The sequence below is a fragment of the Aythya marila genome (assembly GCF_965140915.1).
Source record: "Aythya marila genome assembly, chromosome: 1".
In the NCBI taxonomy this organism is placed as follows: Eukaryota; Metazoa; Chordata; class Aves; order Anseriformes; family Anatidae; genus Aythya; species Aythya marila.
Genome location: NC_139042.1, coordinates 17,960,350 through 17,976,752, shown reverse-complemented (window position 1 = coordinate 17,976,752; position 16,403 = coordinate 17,960,350). Strand labels below are relative to the sequence as shown.

At 39.7% G+C, this 16,403-nt stretch overlaps 1 protein-coding gene across 1 annotated transcript in view; it reads left to right on the top strand.

The window, feature by feature from the left end:
* The window catches only part of RDX (radixin), a 39,791-nt gene that overhangs the window by 10,652 nt on the left and 12,736 nt on the right, over positions 1–16,403 (top strand). Inside the window, exons 3-5 of the mRNA XM_082765286.1 lie at positions 7,374–7,457; positions 12,122–12,217; positions 13,881–14,155. Of these exons, the coding sequence (XP_082621412.1) occupies positions 7,374–7,457; positions 12,122–12,217; positions 13,881–14,155 (455 nt within the window). The remainder of the gene's footprint in view (positions 1–7,373; positions 7,458–12,121; positions 12,218–13,880; positions 14,156–16,403) is intronic.

Sequence of the window (16,403 nt, the reverse complement as noted above, 5' to 3'; positions counted from 1 at the left end):
AGAACTGGGAAAAACCCGTTAACATAATTGGGGAGAATTTGGCTGGTGTTATTTTGTACATCTCTTCCCTGTGTTACTTTGACATGGTCAGATATTTCCTTTTTCCCAGGTCCTGCGGTAATGATAGTTGTCAGAAAATCCGATGTTTGTGTAAACAAGGGAATAGTGCATACAACTAAACACTCTGCAGCTTGGAATGGATTTTGTTTTGATGCTGTATGTAACAAATAATGAAGTTAAAGATGAGTTTAAATTAAATCACTAAACACTTAATCACAGGAAAATTAATGGAATAGATTTTTTTTTTTTGCTTTCATGTTGAAAGTTTATGCAATATACCAATCAAAACTAAGTAAATGAGGACCAGTAAAGCATCTTAGCATAGCTGAATTTTAAAACAATTTTTTCAGCTTTCCTGGAAGTTAAGCCTCTGTCTGAAATAAGGTTTGTGCCACTGTGAATGATCTTAGATGTGATAGTAAAAGGACCTTGTTCTTCTGTGAGTGTTTGGGATTTTCTCTGAGGCTACTGGGTTAAATAGCATGAGTGAGAAAGGGTGCTTTGAAAAGGGTTAAAATGATTTTAATGCATTGTCATGAGATATTAAGGTAATAAGTGTCTGAAAAATATCTACTATTAAACATTTTCTTGTTCTGTTGCTTCAGCAGAAAAATCTATTTACTTTGTATTTGGAACAAAGTAGCTCTCCGTTCTTTTTCTGCAGCTCCTCTACTTTCAAAATAAAATAATATTGGGACTTTCATGTTCTCAGTTCTGTCTGTCAGGGTGAAATTAAGTCGCAATTAATTTTTGTTCTGGTCTTTATGTAAAAAAAAAATAAATAAATAAATGCTGACTTCTGCTGTTTAATTAGGTCTTCGTTGCTGTAATCAAAATTGGAGCTGCTACTAGGTAGGGCTATTTGCAACGTGCCTGGTTCTCTACTTAGAGAAGAATAGGGTATTTGTTGAATCTTCACTTATTTTTGGTAGTTTCTTCCTAAAAGAACAGATACAAAATGTTTCTTAGCTGTGTGCCATTCTCCCAGATCTTCACCAAAAATAGAAACCTGGGGACTAAAATTAGGCATCATTAGTTGCATAACTGTTAATCATTTCATAGGCTAAGAAGATTAGGTGTAATTGACTGAAATTTTACTTGCATTTAGAGGGTGTAAGAGGAGTTAAAATTCCAGCTGTTTTGCTGATAGTTTGCAGCATTTCTCTGCAAGACTGCAAGGCACGAAAGAGAAAGCATTATGCTATGGAGTAACGGGACTAAATGTCAACGTTGCTAAGCTTAAAAGCAATCCTTTTTTTGGACTACTTTGGCATTTTGTGGTGTTGTGTATCCAGAGCTGTCAGATTGTGGAATTATTTGGGTGTTTAAAATTCAAATTAATATTTACAAGATGAAGTTAATTTCAGTGAAGTGGTGGTGTTGAGATGCTGTGTATCATAAATCCAGTTTTTATCAGAATGTTATTGTTGTGCAGGGCGATGTTTGAGCTGTGTAATGTAGTGTTTGAGTTACAGCTTCAATAAATGATCTATCGCTGCAGCATAAATAGACAAATGAAGTCAGTTTGGAGAACTGTTTTTTTTTTTTTTTGTCTTTCAGTATTATCAAAATCTGTGGGCTGTTTTTCTGTAGCCTGTTCCGTTCCTAATGCTGTTTAATCCTCAGCGTTTTACCTTATCTTGTTCTTTGATTGTTCTCTTGCATCTCTTCATGTGTCTGCTCTGAGGTTGATGTGCGGAGTGTGCCGTGTGTGATGCAGAAAGCCGTGGGACCAACATGCTGCTCCTCCACTAACACAAATAATGTAACGTAAAGAGAGTATAATAATCAGCTGTTTACTGTGGAAAACCCCTTTTTTGCTACATGCAGTTTGATTACAGATAAGAATTAGGCTGGTTTCCCTGGCTTTTGCATGTGACCGACTCATACTGTATTCATTAAAACAGACCACAACCACAGAAAATCTTTTCCGTATAATTTTAAATGTTGTTCTTACTAAATATTGCTGCCTACTCAGTTCTGGGCTTCTTGATGAAAGCTCAAGTGCCACCCCCCTGCCATGGGCAGGGACACCTCCCACCAGCCCAGGTTGCCCAAAGCCCCATCCAGCCTGGCCTTGAGCACCTCCAGGGATGGGGCATCCACAGCTTCTCTGGGCAGCCTGGGACAGGGCCTCACCACCCTCTGAGTCAAAACTTTCCTCCTTTTATCTAATCTAAACCTACTTGCTTTTAGTTTAATGCCACTCCCCCTTGTGCTATCCCTATACACCCTGACAAAGAGTCCCTCCCCAGCTTTCCCGTAGGCCCCTTTAGGTACTGGCAGGCCGCTGCAAGGTCTCTCCAGAGCCTTCTCTTCTCCAGGCTGAACAACCCCAGTTCCCTCAGCCGGTCTTCATAGGAGAGCTGCTCCAGCCCCTTGATCATCCTCATGGCCCTGCTCCTCTGGACTCATTCTATTACTTCTGTGTCCCCTGTGCTCATTCTAATACTTTCGTGCATTATTCTTCAAATAATTGACCTGTACATGTTACATACACGGTCTTCCCTTCTCCTTGACCGTATTTATGCTGTAAAGCAAGTGGGGTAAAATACAGAAAAACTCAGTCAACTAATTCTGATGCCAAGGCGAGAATCCCTGTCAGAATGCAATGCTTCAATGGATTTGAAACTTTAAATAAATAAATAAAAAGATATTGTGGCAAAGCAGTTTTGTGAGAATAAAGGAAAATCATACTTGCAGAATTTTTTTTCCAAAAGTCTGGCCATTCTTTTTCTGGTGAAAGGTTTCTGTCCCTGGCCACTTGATTACATTGTTACCTGTGGGCGAGTGAGCCAACCTAGTTTCTTTAGAAGCTGTGAGATAAGTCTTGGTATTCTAACTAGGGGTTTAGTGCTCCAAGGTAGAGCTTTGCAAGAGAAATGTCCAGCAAATGTTACGGTATGCTAATCTGCACTGTGGTTTTTTTATACCTTCCTGCAGTGTCTTTGTTTATACAAGTAGCCAGTTGAAGGAAACTTACTGCTAAATGCTTTTTTCTTCTTAGGCATCTTAAAAAGACTTTAAAATAACTCTTCAACTTTCCCTTTTTATCTTCTCTGGTATTACTTTTTAAATACAGCCTGTGCTTGTCTAGGTGCTCGATTTATCATAGAATGCCTTAATCACAGAATCACAAAGGTTGGACAAACCCTCCAAGATCACCTGCTCCAACCATCCCCTACCACCACCGTCACCACTAACCCATGTCCCCAAGCACCACGTCCAACCTCTCCTTGAACACCCCCAGGGACGGTGACTCTACCACCTCCCTGGGCAACCCGTCCCAGTGCCTGACTGCTCTTTCTGAGCAGAAATGTCTCCTCATTTCCAACCTAAAACTCCCCTGGTGCAACTTGAGGCCATTCCCTCTGGTCCTATCACTGGTTACCTGTGAGAAGAGGCCGACCCCAGCTCCCCACAGCTCCTTTCAGGCAGTTGCAGAGAGCCATGAGGTCTCCCTTATATTTATGTAATTTAATGTAGAATTACATTGAGGCAATACATTCAGGGTGAAATTCTGCCAGAAAAAGGCAAACCCTAATGGCATTTGTATGTTGCCTGTGGGTTGTGGGATTTTTATTTATTTTTTTTTAAATGCCCCCCTTCCCAGCACAAGAGGACAAGAACTGTGCTAACTTTACTGGGTGGAGATCAGTGTAGTTGTACACCTGAAGTGGGAGCTGAGCAGATGCCCTGTATGCTGGTGTCCTGAGACTTGCTGCAGCTCTTGCCCTGAGCCTGTGCACAGCAGAACTGGATGTGTGAAACAACTGAGGAGCTGAAATCATCACCCAAGTCCTGTCAAATGTTCTGTGGGAGTTCCTGAAGTGTAGAAGAAGTGTAATCCTGGTGAGAGCAAGAGTGAAACGGCATAGCGAGAGCCCTGTGGTACGAGGAGTGGTGGTGCTCCACCATGTGCCTTCACACACTTCTCACCATTGTGAAAGGTCCACCCTGTTTGCTTGTTGCTGTGATAAAGTTGGCACCGTGCAGTTAAGTTCAGACTAGTGCCTGTCTTCATAATTTGTGGATGTCGTGCTTGCTCAGCTTGCTGTTGACCACAACCCCCAGATCCCTTCCTGTGGGGCTGCTCTCCAACGTCTCATCCCCCAGCCCGTACACATAGCCAGGGCTGCCCCTGCCCAGGTGCAGAACCCAGCCCTTGCTCTTGGTAAAATTCACACTGGTGGTGGTTGCCCAGTTCTCTAATTTGTCCAGATCCCTCTGCAAGGCCTCCCTGTCCTCAACGGAGTCAGCAGCTCCACCCAGTTTGGTATCGTCTGTGAACTTGCTCCAAAAAATGACTCCCAGTCCTTCATCTAAATCATTTATGAAAAAAAGATGGCCCTAAAATGGAGCCCAGGGGAACCCCACTAGAGACAGGTCGCCAGCCTGATGTAACCCCAGAACCCTCTGGGCCCGACCCATCAGCCAGCTGTTCGCCCATCTTAGTGTGCTTTGATCTAACTGGGTTCTGGGCATCTTGTCCAGAAGGGTGCTGTGAGAGACAGGATTGAAAGCTTTCCTGGCATCCAGAAAGATTACACTGACTGGCTTCCTTGGCTCAACTGTCTGGGTGATTTTGTCGTAGAAGGAAATAAAGTTTGTTAGACATGACGTTCCCTCGTGAGCCCATGTTGGCTCTGACCAATGTCCTGTAGGTGTTTTTTGGTAACTCCCAGAATAATTCTCTGCATAATTTTACCAGGAAAGTAAAAGAAGTGATGCTGACACGCCTGTAATTGCCAGGATCTTCTTTCTCGCCCTTCTTGAGAACTGCGACCACGTTTGACAGCTTCTGGTGATCTGAGACCTGTCCAGGTTCCCAAGACTGCTGAAAAAATAATTGAGAGAGGTTCTGTGATGACATCGGTCAGCTCTCTGAGTACTGCGGGGTCTTCTGGGTTCAGTCTCAGGCTTTGCCAGCATAACTTTTGTGTTTTCCAGGGACAGAATAACTGAAGCCTTGAAACAATGTTACTGAAACGCAGGAAGTTCCCTCTGAATATGAGGAAAAACCTCTTTGCTGTGACAGGGTGAGGGAGCCCTGGCACAGGCTGCCCAGAGAGGCTGTGGGGTCTCCTCTTTGGGGATCCCCAAAAGCTGCCTGGACGTGGGCCTGGGCAGCCTGCTCTGGGTGTCCCTGCTTGGGCAGGGGGTCACCAGATGGACGCAGAGGGCCCTTCCCAACTCAGGCATTCATTATAAGGTTGTACAAGCTCAGTATTTGTACGTCGAAATCGAAGTTGGTCTAAGTATATCCAGGAGGAGGACAATTTTCTTTTTCAAATCAAGAGTGTGATTGCCTTTGTAGGCCTCTTCATAAAACTCTTACAGCACTCTGCTCCTTTTTTTTTTTTTTTTTTTTTTTTTTTCAGCTAGTATATCCAGAAGGAAACAGAATCTACAGTTTGTGTTAATTTTGCCTCTATATTTTGTTTCTCTATTATTTTACCATTTATTTTGAATGTTTTAGCTTTCAAGGGGTACAGACTTTCAGGTAGTAAGTCCTCCATTTCTGTAAAATACCACTTGTTACAAGGATATTTATTTAAGAAGTCTTTGCTGCAACTTTAAAAAGTCTGCTGCAATTAGTTCACCCTTCTGTGCTTTCTAGATCTGTGGCACTTCGTGTTTTGGCATTGCTGCTGTTATGTAAGAGTGCTTTGGCGTTTAATAAAGTTACGTGTTAGCCTTATCCTTTATAACTTGTTTGTAGCTGCTCTAAAGTAGGAGGCTTCCTTTTTTAAAAGTTGAACAGTTTTTTTAAAAGAAAGCAGCTTTATCTTGAAACAGAGGAGCAGAATATGCAGAAACCACCTCGTTTCCCTCCTCTTGACACGCACACCCTCTATTTTTTTTTTTCCAATAAAAGTTTACTATCTTTTCCTCCGAAGCCTTCAACTCTTGTTCTTTATCAGTCCTTGCATGCAGAAGTTTTGCCAACCCCCTGCTATCTTCCTTGTTTGCAGGTCTATAACCTAGAGGTCCTCTGCCTCCCGCTACTCTTGTCTGGCGTATCCAGCTCGTGCCCAGAGTTGTTCACCCTGACACGAAAGAAAGGGGTGAACAAGCTTAAACTGCTACGCAGGGACAAACTTCTCTTGGGTTTTCTTTTTCACACTTTACGTGTCTTCTGTGCTCTGTCTTACTGAGACTCTTCCAGGCTCACTTCTCAAAGTATTCCACCTGGTGGCAAAATTAGGGAAACAGCTAATGGAAATGATTTACACAGGCATGGGTCAAGTAGTGTGAGAACCTGTAATACAAGCCCTAATTTATTCCTGCTCCGTATTTTACAGTAGAGAGAGAAATTACAGTATGTGTGTGACTTAAATAAGTTTTGTGCTTCTGGTTTTGCATTTATAGCAAAATAAATTTGACCTCTAATGCTGTATAATTCACTAAAGACAAATAAAACATGATATAGGTCTAGCGGTAGGACAGAGGGCCATTCTAGCAGCGAGAAGCCAGCGCTGTGTATTTAGTGCTTGGTTCTGCTTTGTGAAAATCCCCGCTCCTGCATGTACCAGTTGAGGAGAAATTGGAACAGACACTTTTTCCAAGGAAGGCAGGCTTCCAGATCCAGCCAGAGCATTTGACTGCTTGCTTTGGAGCAGATAGAAACAGTGCCTGTCAAGAGGCGTCTGGAAAATGGGTTTCCATTCCAGCAGGGGGAAGAAGCTCATTGGGTGCTGGTGGTTTTTCCAGCCTCGTAGCGAAGCGATCAGATGGGATCAGTGTAAGGGGAGCAACCTCTACAGTTCTTCCTGCCAGTGATGTAAAAGCTGCTATTAGGCTGTCCCAACCACTGGTTCCAGACCCATTATAAAAAGTTGAGCCTCTTAATATTGGAAACGGTCGGGCAGGGGACTGCTTTGCTTTTTATATTGCATATTATACTAATATAAATGCTTTGAAATAATAACATGTCACTTAAACTTTATTTTGCGTGTGTTTGGGAAGTTCATCAGAAGGTAGTGCCCCACAGATGAATGCCAGAGTGTTTTTTAGGTGTTTAGGAGTAGCGTCAGCCATCCCATTAAGTTGATTTTATTTGTATTTTATTCCATGGTTTGACCTTCCAACCCAACATTAAGTACTACATCAAGTATGCTTGTATACAAAATTAATGGTAAGATTTTTTTAGGATTGAAATTTTACATTTTTGTGTTCTGCACATGTACAAGACCATTGCAGTTGTTGAATTTACTTTCTGCAGATTGTTTTTTGCAAGGTAATTGCAGTATACAGAAGCGTTACATTGGTACACTGTGATATAAATATTTTTTTGTTGTTGTTTTCTTTAGATCAACGTCCGAGTGACCACAATGGATGCAGAGTTGGAATTTGCCATCCAACCCAATACAACAGGCAAGCAGCTCTTTGATCAGGTAACTTACACGTGTCTGTGTGTATCCATCTGTACAAACACATCAGATAAAGCTGTTGTGGTTATTGAAGCATCGTTTGATAAAGCAGAAGTGTTCTCTTGTATAGATTTCCATCATTTTCTGTAACGATCTAAGCCAAACAGTCAATTAGTTTGAACTTTGTTGTTCATCCTAATGGAGTGCACTAAATTCAAAGACAGTTCTGCATACATAGATGAACAATGGGGCCTCAGCTGAATCTTGTGTGTAGCACTGCTTTAAGTAATGGTATTTTGTGTTGTGGTATGGTTACAGCTGCAATAAAAGTGTTAGAGTTACTTGTATGAGAAACTCAAATAGCCTTCACTATTCTTTGAAAACAAACGTTACACAAAAATTAAGCAAAGCTAGAATCTTTTTTCTTCAGGAGTTGAATCTGTAGATGCTATTTCAGTTTTCAAATGTTTGAAAAGTAATGCTGGCCTATGATTCATTCTCTTTTTTTTTTTTTTTTAACTTGAATTTCAGAGTGCAAAAGTGCAAGTGATGGCCTTTAATGTGCCTTAGGTTTACAGTCCCATCAGCACTGCATTCTCACTTGATGGTGCTTTTATCTTAAACCAGCGAAGTGAATGATTTGTTTAGAAGGGTTGTTCTTGCATTCATTCTGTGTGTTGCTAGCCATTAGAACCTTGAACTATTATTTTTTGATCCAGGTTATGGAGTGTTCTAGATCATGTTGAGAATTGAAACTTGTCATTGTGTCATTTCTTTGTTCAGTGAGGAATTAAATTACTGTACATTATCTAGGCAGAAGATGCATGCATTTAGTTAAAAATGCAGAAATATTCCAAGTTATTTTTCAAAAGCAGTGTACATATATCAAATATCTGGTCTGGCAGGACTGTCACTTCTGTCCACTCCACTGTAGATGCTGAGAGTATGTGGCACGAAGCATTTTTAGAGAAAGTGACATTTATTAAAGAGTTCTTTAATGGGTCAGTTAAATGTCTTAGTATGTAAGGTAGATAACTTCTTAGTTTGGTAACACTGAGCCTTTTTCTTTCTATTAGTTTTATTTGCCTTTTTTATTAGGAACAAATCTGACCCACTTCTACCCCCTGCTCCTTTAGCTAACGTTGTTAGCAGTCTACCTGCAGCATCAGCTTGGACATAGACTTCGTGACTCTGCAAATCATCTTGAAGGAAGGGGGGCAGGTGCATGGGCAGCTGTCCTGCTTTTTGTCTAACCCCACCATTAAATAAAAAGGGTGGTATTCTGTGGCACAGCAGCCTGAAAACTGTTGTCTCTTTTGCCAACCTTTGCTATCTGCCGCCCTGCAGCTCTGGGTGGGGTGGCCTTCTGCTGTGTAATGTCTGGTGCCCAGGTAATCAGCTTCATCCAAATTGGGGCTTCTGCAGACAGGGAACAAAGATACAGCTGGGAGTTCTTTTTTCTGCCCTGGCACGTTTCGTGTTCTCTGCAGTTTTGTTCCTTGACTCCCTGTGTGGCTTTTGACATCTCACAAGCTCTTACAGTCAACTGGTGGAATTTGAAAATTTAAGTCAGCCAAAATCAACCAGCATGGTTTTGTGTTACAAGGGAAATATTTTCAGCGTGATCTTAAATCCGTACGTGATTTCCACAGAGTAACATCAAGAGGTGAACTGTATTGCACACCTAACATAGCACTTCCATACAAAAACTGCGCTATTTCTCTAGGAAGAACTACGCTATTTCTCTTTTTTCCTCCATTGTGAAACGTAGTGAAGTTCTTACTGCACAAACCAGTTTATTTTAGTGTCTCATGCTATTTCAGGAGGTGCCTTAACATATTTATCATTAGTCCTTTTGTCCATCCTGCCAGTGGTTAGGATGGGCAGGACAAGTTCTGTCCTCTTTTTCTCGACCAGTTTATCATCTCTGATTTTCCTGGGAGAGAGGATCCTGGGGTGGGTGCCTGTCCAGTCTGGTGGCAGAGGTGGGGGTTGCCTTGTTCTTTCCAGTAGGGTGTTAGCACCAAGCAACAGGGCTGGTTTCCCGTAGCTTCCATTCAGGAAGAATGGGGGAGTTGTCTCCTTCATTTCAAGTTAACCCCCAGCTCTCCTTTCTGGGTATCTCAGAAACCTCCCCTAGATCGATCTTTCCGTGGTGGACTAATTGGAAACCTTGCTAGGCTTTCTTCATGTGAATGTTTTGATCTGCCAAAACACGTATCTGTTTTCTAGTCACTTTTCTTCTCCGAGAGGTTTTATTACCTGTTAGTTGTCAAGCTGTGGGATACGATGGTGGATAAATCTGTTTTACAGATGTGATGAAAATTTGCCTGAAGCTACCTAATAAATCTTTTGAGCCTGAATTATAAATCAAACTCCTAAGTTTCCCATTGCGTGCTTCTCATATCACACCACTGCTGTGTATAAGTGCTTATATTATCGTGGTGCAAAGTTTCAGAAAGCCTTTTCTTTGAGCTGAGAGGCAGCGATAGACCATGCTTTTTCCTGATGTCCTGAGGTAAAACAAGCTCGTGTGTGAGCTGTGCTCAGTATTGATCTACAAACACGTGTAACTTTGCAGAAGGCAACCTGTGTGTATTTGAATAATGTGCAGTGTGCTTCTCAGCTGAAGGGCAGCGGCTAGCAGTGAGAGTGAAATATTTGGACAGGAGCATAAGCACTTGTCTCCTTATGCCTTACGGGCAGAGCTGTTGAACATCTGCAGTTGTTACTGACTGATGTTGCAGCTCAGAGTGCTGAGTAGGTATCGAGGTTTGACTCGGACAGCTGCAAAATAAAGAGCATTAGGAGTCATCTGCGAAAGCCATGAGTAGTTTAATCAGCCTCACACTGAAGATCTGTGCCAAAAGAAGCAGCAGGACACCAGATTTAGCTCAGGACAATAGCAGAAACAAAAACTTGCTCAGTTTTTCCAAAGCAGGAGTATAATGTAGGAATTTACAGCAAAGAATTGTTCACTAAGGGATCAGTTTGGATCCACGAACGTTGTCCATTGTGTGCCTTGGTGGAGCTTGAAGGTGGAAGGGTAGAGGATGGAAAAAAAAAGAAAAAAGAAAAGGTGCACTTGAGTGACTGTTAAGTAATAATACACACATGCAAGGGATCAGAAGTAAGTTTGCACAGCAGCCTTAATTGTGACATTTTTCTAATTTTCCAAATCTTAATTTTGCAACCCGCTAGTACTACTTAAAAGTGGAGGAGGATCTATGTGTAAAATTCTATTTCACATGCATCTGAATGCTTCCATAAAACAGCCTTCAGTAAACCAGCTTGCCAGCATGGTCCAGCCTGAGAACATACGTAAGTACTGCCCTACTGCATCTTTTGGAGCCAGAGTTTACAGTTTGTTTAATAATCTTTGCTGGACCTTTCTGATTGATTGCTTATTGAATCCATGTGTACTCTCACTGTGCCAAAGACTTGCAAGATAGTTCCACAGTTTTATTATACTCTGTGTAGTAAAAGTGCTTCTTTTTGTTTGCTTTGAACCTGCTGTCTAATGATTTCAGTTGATTCCATTAATTCTTTTCTTACATCATGAGAAATAATGAATAATCATTCTCTGTTTTCCTTCTACGTGCCATGCAAGTGTTAAAGACACACATCATCTTCCCCCCTGCCTCATTTCTCCATGTCTGTAGATTTAGTTCTGGTCTCGTCTATGCTGAAGATGTTCCATGTCACTGATCATTCCTTTCAACATTTCTGAAACATTTCCAGTGCTGCAACATCCTTTTATAAAGTGACACGACCACTCTGTATGTAGTATTAGAGATGTGGGAAACCACAGATTTGTATAACAACACGACATCATTGTAGCTTTTTTCCTTTGCAACAAGTACTCTGTTCACATGATTAAAATTGTTGTGTTCAATGCACAGTATTTTAGTTTTATTAAATATCATCTTTGATAAAAGTTAATCTTTTTCCCCACTGTTCATTCAGAGATCTTTATGGGAGGTTTTCTACAGCAGATTTTGTTATACCAGGTGTTTTTTTTGTCATACCAGGTGTGTTTTTTTTTTTTCTAGTATGGATCACATATGAAGTCTTGTAAGACTTCCCTCATGGTTGCACTACAAGTAATCAGTGTCTGTTGTTGGAATTGCTTATTTCTTTTTAATTAGTGTATCCATAAAAAAGCCTTTCCTCTATTTAAGGACATTTTGTTTCTTTAATAGCCATTGGTGATAGGATTGATCAGAAATCTTACAGGAAATCCACTTATGATTTGTCAGCCAGATTGTTCTTATCCCTTTTATCATTAACTCAGACAATCTCAAAAATATTTGAAGGAGGTGATTCATCCTCTTTACATCATACTTGTCCCCAAGTATTATTCTTCAATATAATTTTGCTGATTGTCTTTTGTTGAAGTGGACTTACTTGTCTGTAGGTCTGCAAATCCCTTCCCAGACCTGATTTCAAAGATCAGGGTCCTGTTGGCTGCCTTACTCCTTAGGTGCTGAGGTTGATACATGCAGTAAGCTGCTCGCTCCAGCTGGTAGTTTGGCAACATGGTATTTGAGTTTATCTAGAACATGTTTTGTTGCTGTTTTTTATGTTAAACACTTCATTGTATTTCAATTTGAGGTTGTTTATACAGCTTAACCATACGAGATTCCTGCTGTACAGATTACTGATGATTCTGGGTCGCTTATCTTTAGGTGGTAAAAACTGTTGGTCTTCGTGAAGTCTGGTTTTTTGGGCTACAGTATGTGGACAGCAAAGGCTACTCAACTTGGCTGAAGCTAAATAAAAAGGTAATGTTTTCCCGACACTTAGACAAATGGATAGTTTTAAATAGGCTTTTATAAGACTTGATGCTCCGATGTTGTGAGTGAGATACCTGGCTTCAAATCTAGTCAAAAAGTTGTTTTTTTCATTTGCTTCAAATGACAAAATGCAGTGTTCAGTTTGATTAGCTATAAAAGAACAGAATCATATTGCAAAGCTGCATCAGCGTTTAATTTGAGAACGATTGAAAGTCACTTTCTGTATTTCCAGGACCATGGTGATGTATGCATTTAAGAAAACTTCCATTCATATGATTGTCTTGTTTTCTGGTGGCAAATTATAAGTTTATAAGTATTTGAACTTCAGAAATTGGCATGTATATAGCTGTAGGTTTTTGAACAAGGCACCAATGATAGGTTCCTAATCTTCTGTTTAGGTATCTAAAATCCAACATGCAATTTGTAGGATAATTTCTATTTTGTTTTCCCCAACAGCACAGAACATCTGTTGGTAGCCAGGTCATTTTATTTTAAATGTTATCTATGGTTTGATTGTCACTTTTTAATATTGGCTGTCAGATTATTAGCAGCACTGCTGAATGAAGGGATTCTTGAAGTTTAATCAAGAATACCTTTGTTGCCTTGAATTTTAGGAAATAATTTGGGATTTTTTTCCCATTTTTTTCCCAAATTTTTCCCAGACCACCTAATTGTTGGTGAGTTTAAAGTAATATATAGTGCATGTAAATCAGAGCTCTATGGGGAAGAATGAAAGCGAGCAAAAGATTTAAAATTAACATCTGAAATGTAGTGCTTAAGTTGCCTTAGGTACGTGATTCAGTGGTTGTTATTTATAACTTTTGGTACTTCCTGTGAGTTGAGCAAACAAACGATTTCATGCGTAGTGAAGTTCTAAAAGGACTACTTGTGCATGTAAGATTAAATGCATAATAAAGTGCTTGTGTAATTGAGACGTCTGAGATTTATTCTCAATGCACCTTTTAATAACCACAGTATTCACTGTTAGGATTACTGTAACGTTTGATTTTTTTGTTTTAGTCACAGTGAGTTCTGAAGGCTGAGCTCAAATAAAACAGGAAACCTATTTTTCATTTAGAAATTTGAAAAATGACATCTTGAAGTAGACAGCTGTTTAAAACTTGTAAGCTGACCACATCTGATCTCTTCACCAAAATCCTGATAAGGCATACCAATTAAGTTCTAGAAAAATGTGATGAATACATGTGGTTTTTCCACTGGCACAAAGCACATGTTCAATAGTTCAAAGACTTCTTGTGAAAAAATCCAGCTTTATACTTAATGTGCCCTAGTTCTTGCTAAAGAAATCTTATTAAACCTAATTTGATATTTATTACAATTCGTCCATGGATATAGCTTTTTTGTATGTATTTACAGCTTTTTTTTTCATATCTTTATTGTGATAAATACACACAAGACTACAAGAAACACTTCCACAGCCTTTGAGTAATGTTTCAAAATTGTCTAATTTCTGCAAGTTGGTGTACTTGATGCAGTGCCCTGTGAATCTTTAGTGAGTTGTACTGTGGGCTTGTCAAGAAGTGCTGCATTTCAGTGCACAGGAGCTTACAGCCAAGCTATTTGTATTTAATATAGCACCTAGTGGTCTTTTTATGTTTTTATTTACTTTACTTTCTTTTTCCTCCCTTAGGTAACACAGCAGGATGTAAGGAAAGAGAATCCTTTGCAGTTCAAGTTCAGGGCCAAGTTCTTTCCAGAAGATGTATCTGAAGAGTTAATTCAGGAAATAACACAGAGACTTTTCTTCCTGCAAGTCAAAGAAGCTATCTTAAACGATGAGATATATTGTCCACCAGAAACTGCAGTTCTTCTGGCTTCTTACGCTGTCCAGTCCAAGTATGGAGATTACAATAAGGAGATACATAAACTAGGCTACCTAGCCAATGACAGACTCCTCCCTCAGCGGTGAGACAGACCATAAATATATGCTTTTGCATCACCTGCTGTATATAAACTTGCAACACTCTTCTTATTGTGAGAATATTAAGTGAAAATGTACATTTAATGGTAACTTTCTTAAAGAGATGCATGTTGCAGTAGTAGAATTTAGGAGGAAATGATATCCCAGTTCTGACTAAATATCAAAGTATTTCAGCCAATGGTTTCATGAGATTTTCATGGGTTTTATTTCTTGTCCTGTCCACAACCAGCTGCACAGTTTTAGTGGAAAATTTCCAAAATATTCCAAAATAGATAAAATGATCTATCATTCCCAGAGGCTTAAAATCAAAGTCCTTTAATATAAGTCATTAAGGTTTATTTAATATCTGTTCTTTTTCTTCAGTTCTTGATGTTTTTATGCAAGTTCTGGTAAATAATAATAAATTCCTGAAAATCATTAAAATGTATTATAAGTTAAATACAGAGCAGAAAAATGACTAGGGAGAAAATTTAGAAAATCAACTGTTGCCATTGCTGTTGAGCACGAACCTTTTTGTATTACTCACACATCTAAGTAGCTAGGAAAAGTAAGCACCAAGATTATACTTCTGTTTTTTCCCCCTCACAGCTGAAACCATGCTCCTGACATGTGTTGGCAGCAAGAGAAGCATTGCAACACAAATACACAAAGTTAGATAGTTTTGTTAATGTAAATTATTCCATGTTGATGTATTGCCAACAAATGTGTACTTACTAAATGTGTAACACGAGTGCCTCTTCAAAGAGATGAGAACCATGGAATAATTTGTGAGAACTTACAGTAGGAATTAGCTCATTAGCTAAGTTTTGAACTCTCAAGCTAGCAAAAAAGCATTTCAAAGGATTGTGAAGTGTTGAAAAAAATATTTCTGAAAACGTTTCAGGTTTTTAAAAATTCTGGGTAAGAGTTTGGTGTCGGTTGCATACTTTCTTGTGACAGTGAGGTCTACACACTTCTGGAAAAATACACTGTACTAGGAAGGCAAGGAGATTCAGAACCAATACAACTCCGTGCTGAATGTGGTAGATCACAGATCTTGGTCTTTACTTAGTTGTGATGACTGCCTGTGAACACCAGAGTGCTTGTGTACAACACAAATTGAAATGCTTAGGATGCTCTTTTTCGGTAGACAATCGTTCAGGTGGTTTCCCAGCATGTTTTCAACCAATAGTTTGCCAGTTTGCACCAGGTGAACACACATCTTTTGTATTCATTGTAACAATTATTCCTGTTTTGCCTCCTGTCACCAGAGATTTGCCAGAAAACTGACAGGTACATAATTAAGGTACTTCAGAACAATGTAATGACAAAAATACTCATTTCCAGAAGTAGACTAGCATTGCAAAATTTTACTGCAAAAGGTGAGAAGACCTGCAGTTCTCCTTAACTATAGAGTTGTGAAGTGTTTTGACCAGTGAACATGCTTCTTGGCTCAAAAGAAATGAGCTGGGTAGCAACAAGACAGAAATTCCTTGTTGATTTCTTTTTGTCACACTAGTAGCACTTGCCTACCTGCTAGCCATGTTTCATCAGGAGCATGTGAAGAAAGAGTGGAGGGGACCAAATGATGAGATGGCTGTGTACTTAGATGTGCGACAGAGTTGCAAAATGAGTGAGAGAAATCCTATAATAGAAATACTGCATCAGTATATTTTGCATCACCCTGTTTATTCCCTATTGTAGTTCCCTAAAAATGTAGGGAAAAGTAGTAAATTGTTCTTTTCCTGAGTAAAGAGAAAGGAAGGAAAAAACAACTGTTCTGACTTCTTTTAGTAAGAATGTCTTAGTTTCCTTTTATTTAATAGCCCTTAAAAATAATTTCTCTAAGGCAAGCTTGAGAAGCTAGCCACATAGAGTAAAAGCATAAAAAGTTACCATACACGTTTGATTTCTTACTGCAGTCGTATGTTACAAGTTCTGGGTAGGTCAAAATACATCTCCATCATTGCAGCCTGCTGTAGTTCTATAATCAAATTCCTGAAACTGCTTTGCTACTGATTTTAGTAGATTTAAAAAAACAAAAAACAAAAAACAAATGTAGCCTGCTGACTTGTTTAAATGTGCTATGTTTTCTTCCAAATGACAGCAGAATGAAAGCTTGAATGTGTCTGGGAATATATAGAGATTAATCTGTGGTATTGTTCTATGAGGATTTTATAGGTTTGTGTTTTGGGGAGTTCCAGCATTACGCTTTATGGCTTTACTGAAAGTTGAGACATGCCATGCTGTCAC